This window comes from Hylobates moloch, unplaced genomic scaffold (assembly GCF_009828535.3).
Source record: "Hylobates moloch isolate HMO894 unplaced genomic scaffold, HMol_V3 SCAFFOLD_45, whole genome shotgun sequence".
Lineage (NCBI taxonomy): Eukaryota > Metazoa > Chordata > Mammalia > Primates > Hylobatidae > Hylobates > Hylobates moloch.
In genome coordinates this window covers 501501-514241 of record NW_026652320.1, presented here as the reverse complement: position 1 = coordinate 514241, position 12741 = coordinate 501501, and the positions used below count along the sequence as shown (strand labels likewise).

Genomic DNA, 12741 nt, shown 5'->3' with positions numbered 1-12741 from the left:
ATAAGTTTGGGAAAGCCTGGAAAAGATGACCTCTAAGTCCCTGGTTGGACTTGATTGAATCACCTGCTTTCAAATTTTACCTTTTGGCAGCATAAAGGGTGGACTGAAGTCGGTCAAGTCCAGAAGCAGTAAGAAGAAATTATTCCAATAGTCCAGACATCCTCTTCTCCCATCAGTGGCTCAGAGCATTCTTGCTTCTCATATCCCACAGGAACTGATCTGCTATCATTTAACTTTAACTGAAATTCATTCTCATCAGTACGTAACTTTGCAGAGCTGCATATGCTACTCAACAGATGCAGAAGACCACAACCAAGGCAGTAGCATTACTGGAGAGAAGGGACTCCATAGGGGGAATAATAGTGAAACAGAAGACGCAGGACTTGATGAGGAGAGGGTTAACAGAGACCACTTTGTATCTTGCCGGGTGTTATAGCCACTGCAGTGTGAGTGAGCACCTTCAGGCATCTCACAACCCTTTCTTTTTCATCACCTTCTTCCTCTTCCTATAGTTCTAGGAATTTCTCCCATGCCTAAGGATCCTTTGATTTCATGCACAGACCTTTAGGACCTTTTTCTGCTTTTACCTAGCTGTTTACAATGTTGAATGACTGTGACTTACACATCACACTTCTCTAGGACTTGCTACTGTCTAACACCTGTAATACTACAGTGTAAACAGGAGACAGAGAGAGCATGTCAACTGATTTGCTCTAGCTCCCCCTTCTGCCTAAACAAATTTCTTAGCTTGTCATCTGGTCTGGCTTATGTCCTAGGTTTTTCTCCACTGGTGTGCCAAACTGTAGCCAAACTTTTCTTTTCCAAAATTTGCCCCAGTCTTCCAAACAATACACTAGTCTTGCCTGTGTCCCTTCCTCTCTATCATGCGGGTCCAGGCAAATGCCTTCTGATCCCCATGGGGACATACCACTTTCTCTTTTGGCTCTCCATAGCACTGCACATCTATTTAGGGACAAGACCATCACTGTGCTCCCTTCTGGCCTGCACAGAGAGCTCCTTGATGTGAAACAATGGTTTATGCATCTTTATACTTTGCAGTCCCTAACAGTGCTGTGGTTGTTTTTGTTGGATGATGAAGATGTAATGTAATAATAATTTCTCACTTATCCTACAACTTGTTTAGCTCAACTGCGCCCTGATTCTTTATTCCACCGTTTTGTGAATAGCTTTGCAGCATAGATATTTTCCTTTCATAGTTAAAAAAAAAGATCCTCTGGTATAAGCTTTCGCATATTCCTACGGAAATATGCTGATATTAACATTGACATTTTCTATTGGGAAATGACAATTTCTCTTGGGAAGTTGGGGACATTTACAGTGGTTCAACATACTGAGTAAGAGAATAATAAGGAATTGAGTTTTGGTTTCCTGGGTCCTGACCCAGTGTCCTTTCAATTATTTAATAAGGTAAACAAACACAAAATTATTGAGATATAGAAAACATCAATAATGTTGACACAGCCTGTTAACAATACATGAAACCACTTAAAAATGAAGATCCAGTTAATGTACTGAGTTCAAATTCAAACATGTTTCTGGAACTACTTTGCATATCTTTTCAGAGAGAACTTAAAAAATATTGTTGGCCCTCTCTATCCATGGATTCTGCATCTGTGGATTCAGCCAACCTTGAATGGAAATTATTCTGCAAAACAAAAAAGGATGGTTGTGTCTGTCTTGTCTTGTCTTGTCTTTTTTCTTTTCTCGAGACAGGATCTCACTCAGTTACCCAGGCTGGAGTGCAGTGGCGTACTCACGGCTCATTGCAGCCTCAACCTCCTGGGCCCAAGTGATCCTCCCACTTCAGGCTCCCTGGTAGTTGGGATTACAGGCATACACCACTATGCCTGGCTAATTTGTGTATTTTTGGTAGAGACAGGGTTTTGCCATGTTGCCCAGGCTGGTGTCTGTTTTTTCTTGTCATTATTCCCTAAACAATATAGTAAAACAACTCTTTACATAGCACTTACATTGTGTTAGGTATCATAAGGAATCTAAAGATGATTTCAAGTATACGGGAGGATGTGCATAGGTTTTATGCAAATACTATGCTAATTTCTATCAGGTACTTGAGCATCCATGAATTTTGGTATCACTGGTCCTGGAACCAATCCCCTATGGATACCTAGGGACAACTGTATGCAGAAGGGTTATTATAGGACAGTCAATAAAGGAAAACAGTGCGAACTGATTATTTCCGAAAAGGTACATGGAATCAGGATACAGAGAAACATGAGTCTCTTGAGCCTATAGAGAAAAGCAACTCCTTTTATCTAGGCCTCCTCCTAATATTTATGGGGAAAAAAAACAAATGGAGACCCAGAAACCAGACATTTAAATATTTTACAATCTTAAACTAAACTTAAAAACTTAAATATAATGTCCTCTTCTGCTTTGACAAATAGAGCTTCATGTTGGCAAAATGTTTAAATATGTAAAGCTATACTTTTTACTTGACTGAAAACAAAATATCAAGACTGCTGAATTTAATTATGACTGTGTATGTCCTATTGTTCTGCTGATGTGCCAGCAATGTTAGGGTAAGTAATAAAATAAACATATATATAAGTCATAAATTACATATTCATTTGATAAAATGGAATTGTTACATTTAGTTCATCAAATCACAATATTGTTATAATCAAGGTTTTCACATAATTTGGTGATATTGACAGTAATACTTTAAAGGATCTTTAAGAAATGAATTATATTTAAAGTATATAAATATGAATATATTTTCATCAGCAATGCGAATTAATTAAAAATAGAAACATTACATTATTTCTCTCATAGTTTTTAAAGTTATTTTTCTAAAATATTTAAAATTTTTATTAAAATTAAAAGGCAAAATAGAAATGAAAATTAATGAGTACCAAACTTTTAAATACAATTATTAAAATATGTTATTTATTCAGTTTTTAAAAATGTAAAGTATTTCTTTTAAACATTTTTATAAGAATAAAACTATTAGCAGTTCTAGAGTTTAATGTGTACCTAGTTGCCAATGTAAAAGGTCAAATTCACACGTTATGTCCAGATCTACAGATATAAAAATGTAAGAATATTTTATTGTTTAATATTGCAAAATATTCCTCAGTCGCCACACAGAGCTATTGAGAAGACCATGTTAATTTGATACTACCCCAGAAACCATCAACTAGAACACAAAGAGGAGCAAGAAAATCTAGACACTCAGCATGGCACCTCTGGGAAACAGTTCTCCCACTCTGGAAGAACTGGGTGTATTCATGCTATCTGAGAGGAAGGACGTGATGAGTTAATTAATGTATCTTTCACCTTCGTACTCGCACTGCTCAAATGGTGACACCCCACACTCTAATGATGCCAGCTGCTTGACACACTGATCTTCCCAGTATTCCCTGCAAAGGATGCTATCTTTCTTCTTCTGAACACGACCAGAGATGAGGAAGAGCACTTCCTTGGGGCCTGAACAGTGTTAGTTGTGACAATGATTGTTTAGGGTTAGAGATGATGCACACATCTGAAACAGCCTGTGTCAGATTGCAAGTGACAGAGGGTCTCATGTATTCCTTATTAAATTTGCTTTTTGTGTATTTATAACTGCATGGCCCTTTATGGCATGAGTACTAGGGTGGACACACTTCCTACTCAAGTACTACTACTTATACCTTCCCCTGCCAGTCCCCCTGAGCACACCAGGTGCCATGTATTTTTGTCTTTTGTTTTCATTTCCTGTGCTCCTTACTTCTAGTGAGAGCAACATGGGGAAGATTTACTAACGTGTACTTTTTTTTTTATAGACACTGAAAAGGGCACAGTTAAAACACAGTAAATCTAATCTTGTGGGCATAGGTGTATTTGTAAAGTTACTTGTGAAGACTTTTATTATGACCATCAAATTGCAAATTTCTTCAGCCATAAGCAGAATTTATGTTTTCTTTTTCATAACCCCAGGGTATCTAGCCAGTGCTAAGCATATAAGAGGCCCTCAATATCAAACACACAAATATAGCAGTAATTCATATTTTAGAATGTTTGATAAAGCGCACTTGACACAAAGATATTGGCACTTTGCATCTGTATAATTCATGGTAAGAAATGGAGTCTTTTTATAATCCAAGTGTCATCTTGAACGTAGGGAGTGTAAAAATCAACAACAAACTCTTCATGCCTCAGTAGAGTAGCACATACACGATCTCAAATCCTCTTTCTGTCACATTGCAGACATCAGGCCAAAGTGACTTGTTCAACTCCTGTTTTGATGTCGAAGATATCACATACTTTGAAAATGATTTCTGATTATTTTCCCCATAGTCTTGCCATCTTTAAAAATAGTTTTTCAAGTGAATTCTAGCTCTCACCCACCTTTCCTGAAGTGGGTGGCTTTTTATAATTACTAAAAATGACTATTTCTTTATAACCAGAGAAATAAAAAGCCAGAATTTTAATAACTGATTATATTACATAAATTCATTTTAGATCTCTGAATTATCTAGATTCCAAAAATCACTGACCATAGAATATTAAATTATTGAAAGTATGTCTGGACATATCTTTAAATCATGAAATCAAGTGAGTTTTGGAGTGATCCTAAGATATACTAAACATTTTGTTCAATTTGTGATATTTTCTCATTTAGTTTTTTTCTCAAGCATTTGTTCTGAAAAACATAGGTTAGGAAAAACTCCATAATCTGGAGTGACCATCTAGATTTGTATATTTTTATACTAAAAAATGTCTTCAGATGTGTTTTCTTTTTCTTTGCAATTTTGAATTTCGTATTCCTCTACAAGGGCAGGTTTCTCTGGACAACAACATATTGACTCTGCTATCTTGGCAGGTCCGTAAAACTCCTTAAGAGCAGTATAGTACTCAGAAATGTTAAAACGGAAAATTCAAGCTATTTAAGTTACAGAACAGACTCTTCCCTTTCTTCAGAGCAGAAAAGTTTCAGTCATTTCAACTGGCAGGCAGATGTTGCCCTAGTGCTGCCTCCATATTCATTAGCCCATAATGAATCTACTAATTGAATATGTAAGTTTGGCTAATTAGATGTAAGACATTACTTCAGATTTAAAGGGTAACAATAAAAAATTTAAACTGCAACACCAGATCAAGCATTTAAGAGTTGATAAATGTGAACTGGAAAGTGCACAATTCCAGTATAAATTAGCTAATTGCCTCTGTTAATTTAGGTGAAATACATTAGCAGAAAGGTCAATCCATTTGAGGCTGGATGTGTTTTTCAAATACTAAATTAAAAATAGCAAATGAAAGAGCACTACAAAGTGGGAAGGCACAGAATCCATTTGCCCAATCCAGAGGTTTAGGGTGGATTCAAGTAACCCCACATGGTTAACCTTCTGGGGGTTAAACAGTGGTTCTCAAACCAGGCTGTGCCTTACTAGACATTAGAAAGTTTGTTTAAAATATCAATCCCTTAGGCTCCATCTTAAACTAATTGAAATCTCTGGAGGCGCGACCAGGCATCCGTATTTTGTAAAGCTCCCTAAATTGCAATTGGAACCCAGTTTGAAAACCAGTGGTCTATTCCATGACTGATCCCCTGACTAAACAACAGTAGGTGGCAACATCTCTCCACAGTAGGTGTGTATGCACTAGAAACATGACATAGTGTTATATATAATGCTCTTAATGGAAAAAAATAAACTGCCCTTGTTTTCACCTCTATTATCTCTTCTGGCTAGGTCTATACCAAAGGGTATTATACTTGAGATCATATAACTTGAATTTGGGAAGTGGGAGGTAATCTCAGCTCCAAGAATTTGCTTTTGGAAATTCCAATTTCACAAATTGCTAATTTGGTAGATACCATCAGTTACCTTTACACTAAAAAATGTCAAAGAAGTTCTTTGTTGGGCTATGCTCTGGAAAATGTTCTCTTTATCTTTTGTGTCATATGTTCTTCAGAGCACCTAGAAGATTATAAATGCCCATGGGAGGCCCCTCCAAAAATATTTGTGCGTGGGTTGTGTGTGGGCTGTGAACGGGCTGTCCCCTTTTAGACATCCTCTTTCACTCTCATTCTACACTGGATATTCTGACTTCTTTCCTGTCTCATATGATCTGTGAATATTTTCACAGATTTGGTTACTGTCATTCCAGCCTCACTGTGAATTTGAGGGTAGGGATGTGCCACAAACTTCTGTTGTGTTCTTAATAGACTCTTTGTTAGTGCTTGGCACATAGTATATGCTCAATGAATATTTGTTCAATTGAACTTAGATGACTGACAGTCAGAGAAAAAAAATCCAGGTTTACAAACTGCAGTCAGGAAGACACAGATGCTCTGGAAGTGGGATTATACAGCCTGAAGCAAGACCCCTCCTTGCCATTTGGTGGTAGATGTCCAAACTGGGTACCTATTCCAGCCCTAAATGCCTCCCAGTTTTACTCTATGGCTTTCACACAGCAAACTGTTTGGTTGAGACAAAAGAAGCTGCCATGCCTCCTCTGTTGTCAGGAAATCTAAAGTGTTCCTCGTTATCTTTTCAGTGGCCCATTTCAGCATGTAAAAAGAGAGAGACAGTTCACTTAGCCTCATTTTCTAATGAATATAAATACAGATCCCTGCCCCGAATAGTGCCAAAGTTCATGTGAGAATTCCTTATGCCCAAAGATCCTGTGAGTTGAGTGGCTGTATAAGCGCAGATGCACTTGGGGAGGAAGCGTAGGAATCGGAGGGTCCTATGTTAAGTATTAGGCTGATGCAAAAGTAATTGAGGCTTTTGCCACTACTTTTAAATGGCAAAACTTGCAATTACTTTTGCACCAACCTAATAATAACAGGAGTTATTTGTAGAATTGATGGATTTTAGAAGGGTAAAAGGAAAAAGGAAAGCTAAGAAATGTGAAACAAAGAAAAAAAGGAGACAACTTAGTTACACGCCAAGTACTTAAGTGAGCGAGAAGAGAAATAAATTCTGGAATCTGTCTATTAATAATTCTTCCTCACCCACATGATAAAAACAGTAGCTTCCAATCTGAGACACGCTCATGCAACTTCCTCTGTGACAGAGTGCTCTGAACACTATGTGATTGGGACCATAGTGTTCTCAGTATTGCACTTTCTATGGTAAATTTGGCTAAGAAACAGTTTTTTTCTTTTCCTATAAGTCAAAAGAAAGTCCTTCTCCTAAACTAACTAAAATATAAAATCTGTCTGACTCTAGGAGATTTTTTTTCTGCAGACAAATTCAAATTAAATGATAACATCTCTTAAGGATTTCTCACCAGCATCAGATAAAAATACATTGAATCCAAGCTATTGTTTGAATGGACAATACTTACTTGCACATACACACCATCAGCTGCAGGGGGCGCCAATGCCTTTTCCCTCAGGCCCTTCAGAAAAGGCGGTGTAGCTGGAATTTTAATTTCTTCCTGTGTCTGTTAAGTGTGATTATTGATGAAGTACTGAGCTCATCCCAGTACCCAAATTGAAGCTTCTCGAACATATACGAAATGGAACTGGGCTTTACAACGAAGGCAAATCTAGTTCCCATGTTTAAAATAGTCTCCTGGGGTCCCTGAAAAGTAGAGAATATATTTTAAAAGAAAAGAACTGTGTTTTGTATCAAAACATAGTTTTTTGAGTCATAACCAATTAGGACTCTACTCCCTGCAACTCCAAATACCTCTTCTCATAGAATATAGTGACCAGAGGCCACATCAAGAAATGAGGAACTTAATATCTAGAGAATTTTTATGGTTAATAAATACCACAGTCTCAGCCTCTTTTCTTCTGGATGTTAGAAGGAAAAGGATAATTAAATGAGAGTTTAGATCTCACATAAAAAGTTAATATACAGGTTAAATAAAAATATAAGTGGATTTATTTTATAGAAGTTTTCATAATGGGTCCCAAATACTTCATTAAGCATTTCTGGATAAAAATATGTAAAGCTCTTTATAAGCTTTTGTTAATAAATTAAATACCATTTCTCTATAAATATACGTTGCATTAAGCTTTCCTGTTAGAGTTTTCAGGAAACATTTCAAATAAAGTGGCCAGGCATATCCCATTTGAGATGAATGAGATCATTAGGAAACACTTATATCTGAAATAAGCACTGAGATCACTCTGCATACAACCTAAGGGCCTTAATTTTTTAAATATTTCAAACAATGTGCCTCTTTCAAATTATTAGATGTAGAGACATTTAAGGAATTGATTCAATTAGCCCAGAAGAGGGGAATGCTATAATGTGTGATTTATTTTTGAAGATAAATTAAAATGCAAGTGTATCTGTTAGGAAAGGTAGGCTGTCATCATGGTTAGTAACGGGAACAGGAAAGCAATTAAGCAGGGCCACCTGAGGCTGAAATAGCCCCTAAACATGGAAGCTTGACGTTCAAGCTGGACATTCGGTTACTGTCAAAATCAAAAGTATATCTTCTTTGAGAGGGATCTTTGAGCTGCATTTAGTTCCCTTCATTGATTTCTAAAGCATAGTTCTCAACTTAACAAATACTTTTCTCCCCTTAACTGCAACTAACAAGAAACCTAAATTATTATGGTTTCATAACTTAAAGCCAAACTTCACATAAAGCTGATGCCTTAAAATTATAACTTTGCATTCTATTATTTAGGTGAGGAAATATGAGGCAAGAATTTATTTTTCTCCTCTGCAACTCCAGGATATTGGCTCCACCAGGCCTAATAAATTGTTTTCATAAGGAAATAAATAGAGCATGCTGCAGCTTAGGTTCCCTTATGCAAGGGGTTTCAAACAAGATGTATCGTAAGCAATAAATAATTACAGAATGGGGGTGGGGATGGGAGGAGAAACACTGTAAAGGTGGGAAAAAAAACAGTTTCTTAGCTAAATTGGGGGGAAAAGGCTGAAATTCAAATTGTTAGAAATTTGAAGGTAGTCGACTGTCTTTTTATTTTTAGAGACAGCGTCTCATTCTGTCACCCAGGCTGGAGTGCAGTAGTGTGATCACAGCTCACCACAACCTTGAACTCCTGCTTCAAGTGATTCTCCTCCTTCAGCCTCCTGAGTAGCTAGGGCTATAGGAATGCACCACCACGCCTGGATATATTTTTTTTTTCGTAGAGGCAGGATCTTGCTATGTCGTCCAGACTGGTCTTGAACTCCTAGCCTCAAGCAATCCTCCCACCTTGGCCTAATTACAGGTGTAAACCACCTCATCTGGCCAAAGACTGTCTTCTTAACTATTGTGAAATCTGTACAGGATATGAGAAAATACTAAAACAAGATGATAAAAGAAAGAGAAGGGAAATAAGAATGTGAGAAGAGGTGTTAAGGCAGTCTTGAAAGTAATAGCCATGTAAATCTTACAAACTGAAACCAAGAACATGAACACCAAAGAAGCATTTATAATTCACTGTTCTTTTCCGCTAAATCTTGTCCCTACCTTGATTTAAAAAGCTTGAACAACGGCCGGGCATGGTGGCTCATGCCTGTAATCCCAGCACTTTGGGAGTCCGAGGAGGGTGGATCACTTGAGATCAAGAGTTCGAGACCAGTCTGGCCAACATGGTGAAACTCCATCTCCACTAAAAATACAAAAATTAGCTAGGCATGGTGGCGGGTGCCTGTAATCCTAGCTACTCAGGAGGCGGAAGCAGGAGAATCGCTTGAACTCAGGAGGCAGAGGTTGCAGGGAGCCGTGATCATGCCATTGCACTCCAGCCTTGGTGACAGTCTCAAAAAAAAAAAAAAAAAAAAAAAAAAAACTGATGGGGAAAGCAAAACAAAATTTAAGATCAAGAGGAGAAAATGTTTAATCAGGGAGTGAAGGAAGTTACTTTCACTTATGGTGGAAGTTGTCAAAAGTGCTCTGTCTTTTGCTCAAATCAACCAACAAAAATTCTTATTAAATAGTTATTATGTGTTCTATGCTGTTTCAGGAACTGAGGAAGGCACAAGAGAAACAGGCTGGAGTGCAAGATGTCCACTCACTACAACCTCCGCCTCCTGGCTTCAAGCGATTCTCCTGCCTCAGCCTCCCGAGTAGTTAGAATTACAGGCACCTGCCACCAGGCCCAGCTAATTTTTGTATTTTTAGTAGAGATGGGGTTTCACCATGTTGGTTAGGCTGGTCTCAAACTTCTGACCTCAAGTGATCCACCTGCCTCAGCCTCCCAAACTGCTGGGATTACAGGCGTGAGCCACGGTGATTATGGGCGTGAGCCACCATGCCCAGCCTCTATACCTTTTCTATAGTGTTCTTTTCGCTCTTGTTGAAGCCTCCCTTCTCCCTTAAGACCCAGCCAAAGGCCAACTTTCCCAGGGAGTAGGCGTCCTCCTTGGCGGAGCACTCAGCTCATGTTGTTATGGCTCTTTTCCATGTTTTCCCCACAGCCTCTCATAACTAGTGGTAAGTTTTTCCACAGGTATCACTGTTCCCCCTTGCTGGAACCTTCTCTTTCTCCCCAACGAACTCTTAAGATTTTACTTTTTTATTTCTCAATTGTATCTCTAACCTTCTAAGGCTTTGATAAAAGTATATCTTATGAGCATACACTGTTATTAAGTCATAATTTTTGGCCATAGAAATTCCCTGAGTAAAGATCCCTCAACGGCCCAAGCTAAGGTCTGTAGTTTCTCCATGAAAACAATTCACTCAGGTCACTTTTGGGTTCTGAGAGGCTGGAACTTATTTCTATAAACCTAATACTAAAATGAAATATTTTTGTCTGTTTTCACTATTGCTTAGCATCTGAACGCTGAGCATTAGGCAGTTTTAGTTACTGAAAGCATCTAAGGAAAGATGTTTTCTGGCTGATGCTTAATGTTTTCTTAACGCCCAAGAAATGGGACTCCAGCGGCTCTGAAAATGGCATTTAAGATGAGAATCAGGCCAGGCGCAGTGGCTCATGCCTATAATCCCAACACTTTGGGAGGCTGAGGTGGTAGGGTCACTTGAGCCCAGTTCAAGATTACAGTGAGCTATGATGGCTCCACTGCATTCCAGCCTGAGTGAAAGAGTGAGACCCTGTCTCTTCAAACAAAACAAAAAGATGAGAATCAAAGTGTTGCTTGGTAGTGCAGAAAAAGCGTTTATCAACACTGTAGGCCCCCGTCAAGCTGACATTTGGCGTGAGGAGTAAGGAAGGGAAGGGACTTATGCAGGTCTTTCCATGCGGCCTTGATTTAGTTCACGGAGTCCAAAGCCCATTCTGAGGCAGGGTCTCTAGGTTCTTGGTTTACACCCGCAGGCTGACCCACAGACTAGAGGGCAGCTTGCTGGACTTTGGAAACACTTAAATTAGGGGGGAGATGGAAGCTCAATCCCACAGGGACAGTAAAATGAGCCTAAGGTCTGGCGGGACGTTAGCTCTTAGCGTGTAAGGAACAAGAGAAAAACAAAATAGTGTTTCTGTGGGTGTGCTGGGGTGAGGAGGGGAAACAGCCGTAAGAGGGGATCCGAGAAGAACTAAAGGAGCCCACGAAGCACGCAGCTCCTCAGAAGAGCCGGGGATGACCAAGGCCCATATCCTCCCGCCACAGCGCAAGCCGCCCAGGCGGTCCCGGCCGGCAGAGGGCAGCAACTGGGCGGGCGACGCCTGGCAAGGGCCGCCCCGCGCTGACCCGCTCGCTCGCAGGGATCCTCATTCTGAGCGCGAGGCGAGGGGGACTCGCCCCACCGCCACCTCTCCCTGACCCTCTGGCCACCACGCACCTCGGCCCGGCTGAGGGGAGTCGGAGGGTTCGGGGAGAGGGCGTAGCTGCCGAGAGCCTGGCGCCCCTGCCCGGAGGAGAACGGAGGACGCCCTCCCGGGTCTCCGGAAAAGAAGGGGGACGGGGTTCGGTGGGCCCTGGGACGAGGATGGGAGGGAACCTGGGCGACCTGGGAGCCGCCCTCCGCAGCCTAGACTTCCCCGGCCGCTCTCCGCTCCGAAGCAGCACTGGGCCGCTCCGGTCCCCGCCAGCCCCTGCCAGCTCCGCTTCCGGGGGCCACGACCCCCACTCGACTTCGGCCGCGGTGCGCCTCCCGCCGACTCTGACCCAGGGACCGGGAGACCAAGTCCGGCTGGCCGAGGCCCGCGGGCCGCGGCGCAAGTTCACGCTCCCACCGTCGAGGACTGTGGAGGCAGCGTGGGCGTGGGCTGGTCCCCGCGGCCGGGGGGCGGGGGCACCGGGCGTACTTGACCGTGGGCGCCAAGCGTCCCGGCCGCGCGGCGCGGCCTTTATGTAAATGGAGGCTGCGCCGGGCGTCCTAGGTAGGATGGACCAGCCCCCCCCCGCGCCTCGGCCCTCACGTCCAATAAGAAGAGCCCCAGCTTGACACCTGCCTATATACAGGCAAGCGCGCCCCCGGACCGCGGACCGCGCATACAGCCCACACTGCCCCACGCCGCGGGCTAGGGACACCCGGCCCGCCACCATGACTTCCAGCAAGATAGAGATGCCCGGCGAGGTGAAGGCTGACCCCGCCGCCCTCATGGCGTCCCTGCACCTCCTGCCGTCGCCCACGCCCAACCTCGAAATCAAGTACACCAAGGTAAGCGGCCGCCCAGCGCCTGTCGTCCACGGAGACTTTCTAGAACCTTCTTTCGTCTCCCCGATCTCTTTAGCGGGTGAGGGCGGCGTGGCAGGGCCGGGGGGCTGGGGTCGCCGGAGCCAGCCTGTCATCCATGCGCAGCAGAGGGACCCCCTGCCTGCCTTCGGGACTGGGTCGTTTGAAGCCCCGCCGCGGTCTTAGGACGCCTTGAGGACTTGCCCAACTCGAAGCGCAGCGCTA

General features: G+C 41.9%; 1 protein-coding gene and 1 long non-coding RNA gene across 3 annotated transcripts in view; one reads left to right on the top strand and one right to left on the bottom strand.

Moving 5' to 3' along the window:
• Positions 1 to 3958: 3958 nt before the first annotated feature.
• LOC131382542 (uncharacterized) lies at positions 3959 to 12508 on the bottom strand. Its single transcript, XR_009212094.1, has 3 exons — positions 12481 to 12508; positions 7315 to 7553; positions 3959 to 4256 (listed from the first exon to the last, which is right to left on the bottom strand). It is a non-coding gene; the product is annotated as an uncharacterized LOC131382542 (long non-coding RNA).
• The window catches only part of LOC116463621 (retinal dehydrogenase 2), a 125523-nt gene continuing 125024 nt past the window's right edge, over positions 12243 to 12741 (top strand). For both annotated transcript variants that reach the window (XM_058434767.1, XM_032146799.2), the window contains exon 1: positions 12243 to 12501. In XM_058434767.1, coding sequence (XP_058290750.1) covers positions 12385 to 12501 — 117 coding nt within the window. In that variant the 5' untranslated portion in view covers positions 12243 to 12384. The remainder of the gene's footprint in view (positions 12502 to 12741) is intronic.